A 3,754-nucleotide genomic window follows, 5' to 3' on the forward strand; every position below is an offset into this window, starting at 1 on the left:
CTTTCAATCACGTTCTTTTCTGATTTTTAAACATAATTCTTAGTCTGGTTTAGTGATGCCAGTATTGTTCCTTTAAAAGTTCTAATTTCTATTTTATTGAATTATTTTATATATCTTTAACTATAGTTTATTATTAATATAACTCATTGAATTAACTAAATAATATAATATTCCTCTCAACTTTTATTTCACCTTATTTCGTAAACCAAGTGTTCACTTCTTCGTTTGAACTTCACATCAACCACGTACCAGATCCACGAATCTCCGGTTATTGTGTATATTTGGTAGCTAAGTTTGTAAAAAGAAAACCATAAGATTAACCTTCCTACCAATTACTAAAAGTAAATAAAACAATAATATTACGCTTTTTTAAATAACAATTATGATTTCACTAACTTTCTACTGATATCTGGCAGCCAAAGTCACCTAACTTTTCGGATACATCTGTGTTAGAATTATAACTTCAATATCATTTATAACAGTCTAATCCATTTCTTGTAGTCCACATTATCATATAACATTAATTAATACCTCAATGAAAACATAGTTGGGGTTTACTACGATCTTAAACTAAGGATTTAATGCTCGAACATCTCAACAGGATATATCGTCTTTCCCACGTGCACACGTTTTTTTTTTTCCTGTTTCTCCTGCCCCAGCAATCGTTTGAAAGTATGCAGGTCAGTAGACTGTGACGTAACATTTCTTTACGTGAACGATTTTCTTTCGCTATGGTTGTTCAAAATCGTTCTCATTATTAGTGGAAGTGCGAAATGTCATTTTTAAGTTAGTTTGTTATTTCGATAACAGAAAACGTTATTCTGTGACGTAATGCATCGATAATGTGTTTGTGTTCCACTGCGTGTATCGAACCTCGATACTTTGTTATAAACTGCAGTTTGTAAAACTACTGATTATGTTTACCATTAAAAGGTGTTGTTAAGTTTTCTTAACTAATCACTATTTTCATACTTTCTCTAATTTTTAAATTAACAAACTAAACCCTTGGGTTACCTGTTGTTCATATAATTCACTCGTTTCCTAAAGCTCTTGTGTCTAACGTAATACCAGTTAATAAACAATACAGCTCTGTCAACACGGAGGAAATTCTTACATGCTTTTAATTTGAAGACAATTAATAAAACAGCTGTTTATAGTAAACTGGGAGGACAGATGTTTATTACATGCATTCGTACAACATTTTCTGGACAGAGAACCTTTATTGTAAGTAGAAATATGTACAAACGTAAATCCACCAGAACAAATATCGTGTTTCATACACCATGTTGGACGCAACAATTTGGGACGAAAACATGCATTTTACTTCTCCAAAAATTACTAACGTAAAATATTGTTTACAATACGAAACTCCTAAATCACTTGTCCAAAACTGGGATAAAACGTTAAATAAACTGAGAAAAATACTCTAGTACTGAGAAACTTCTACGTGGTTTCAGTAAGATGTCTACTTCACAAAATGACTATCATTATACGTCTAGAGACCTGAAACATAAACTGTTATATACACAAAAAACTGGAAACTTTGGCATCTTTTCCACTTGAGCGTAATTTCTGTACATTAAATACGAAGACCTGTGCAGAACGCCAGCGTTTCAGTCATTTTCGATGAACTAAACATCGAATAACTGGTCGTGAAGATAGAACGTTTTCATACAAATTCCAGTAATTAAATATGTTGTATCAAACTTAAGACTAATCTAATAACTTGTAATTCAGCATCTGGAAAATGAAAACTCAAACGAAAAAAAAAAAGCACACGTAATTATTTGAATCTATCATTTATAAATAAATGAATATATATATACACAAGACAGAACAAAGAGGGTGAAAGTTTAACATTGTGACTGAGGTAGTAACGGAAAATATCAATGTATAAATATATATAATGACTAAAACAGAAATATCAGGTTCTTTACGGACTGGAGGATCCAAACATCTTATATTCTTTGTGGACTGGAGGATCCAAACATCTTATATTCTTTACGGACTGGAGGATCCAAACATCTTATATTCTTTGTGCCCATTCTTTGTCTACCTGCATTTTCTACTCCTCAAAACTACCTCTGCCTCGACCCGGGACGTTTGGATTGTCCAGAGTTTCTTGGCGGGACAAAACTTGATGGTGTTGACCTTGTTGTTGTGGAAAGGACTTCTCAGACTTTGTTGAGGGTGAAGTCGAGGTCTTCATACCATATCTCAGGTTGTCCCAAGCACGCTGGTAATACCTGTTTAAGTCATGGTCACCATTGTTGCTACTAAAGGTCGAGCTTGCAAGACTATCCATAGAACGAGAAGTTACAGGCCTGTCTCGTAACCTGATATATGGAACAAAAAAACACGATGCAGGAAAAATTGCCTGAAAGTTTCATACTGAGAAGTTGGCCAAGTGTCCAACATCACTGAGTGTTTACAACAGGTAAGCAATTAAAAGTTAGAAAAAAAAAACGTTTAGTTAACATCAAAATTTTTGTTTGTTTGTTACTAAGCTACGCTATGGGCTATATGTGCTCTGCCCACCACAACTATCATAACATGGTTTATAGCATTAAAGGTCTTCACACTTGCTACCGAGACACTAGTGGGGGAGGAGGTAAAATAAAAAGCAAAACAAATTGAAAACATTATAAACAATCTAACAATGTAACTTACTTTCTAACAGTAATTATAAAGATGGCAGTCAGTGCAATCAGCAAAATAAATCCACCAAAAACACCAAGAGCGATATAACCTCCTGAAAAAACAAACAAATGAGCATTAGACGTTTAACCATGTAATGACTCAGTTTTATATTTAACTTCCTATCTCCATGTGTACACAAGTAATGTTTTACACAAACATAAGAAATCAGATTGTAGATCCATAGAGTACAATATATTACTTTTAGAAAACGTTTCATCTAGTAATGTCTCAAACAAACCTGTATTTAATGTTGCTTTTCCAGGATCCACATGTTGACCTAATTTTCCCAATACAGTGGTGGAAGTTTCTCCGGTGTCATCCCAATCAGTGATTTCATTTATCCGAGAATCTAAAGTGAAACCTGGCAGTTTAGTGTTCTGAAGAAAAGTGGAATGTACCGTAGATGGAATGATGTGATGGTAAGACATCTTGGTTTCTGGAGAAGTGGAAAACTCTGTTGTGGACAAAATACCTGGTAAGTCTGTAGATGTTGGTCTATAGGTCCTGGATTCCAGTGTAGTGGTCATTACATGTGTACTAGATTCCTGTGTAGTGGTCATTACATGTGTACTAGATTCTTCTGTAGTGGTCATTACATTTGTACTAGATTCTTCTGTAGTGGTCATTACATTTGTACTAGGTTCTTCTGTAGTGGTCATTACATTTGTACTAGATTCCTTTGTAGTGGTCACTACATTGGTGTTAGTAGTACTTGGTTCTAGAAGAGGAATTGCATCATCAGTATGCATTGTTACTGTATCAGTTAATACTTTGGTACTGGGGAGTAAGGTACTGTCCTCTAATGTAGAAATCCTTACATTAATTTCTTCTCTAGTCGTTTCAGCTAATGAGAACAATAAAAAGAAAAGAAGTATTGTAATATCACAATGAAAAAGCTTATAAGAAGAAATGTTACACACACAAGTAAATGTTTGTGTTAATATTTAGAAACTTCCCAACACATGCTGGTATATCTCCTTCTCAGAAGAAATGTTACACACACAAGTAAATGTTTGTGATAACATTTAGAAACTTACCAACACATGCTGGTATA

General features: G+C 33.9%; 1 protein-coding gene across 1 annotated transcript; it reads right to left on the reverse strand.

Moving 5' to 3' along the window:
- Positions 1-1,779: 1,779 nt before the first annotated feature.
- On the reverse strand, positions 1,780-3,754 carry LOC143229931 (uncharacterized). The gene is made up of 4 exons (XM_076462802.1): positions 3,738-3,754; positions 2,939-3,544; positions 2,671-2,752; positions 1,780-2,336 (listed from the first exon to the last, which is right to left on the reverse strand). The coding sequence occupies exons 2-4, from the start codon at positions 3,447-3,449 to the stop codon at positions 2,066-2,068; spliced, it is 864 nt and encodes a 287-aa protein (XP_076318917.1). The 5' UTR covers positions 3,450-3,544; positions 3,738-3,754; the 3' UTR covers positions 1,780-2,065.

Source organism: Tachypleus tridentatus, chromosome 10 (genome assembly GCF_004210375.1).
Source record: "Tachypleus tridentatus isolate NWPU-2018 chromosome 10, ASM421037v1, whole genome shotgun sequence".
Classification (NCBI taxonomy): Eukaryota; Metazoa; Arthropoda; class Merostomata; order Xiphosura; family Limulidae; genus Tachypleus; species Tachypleus tridentatus.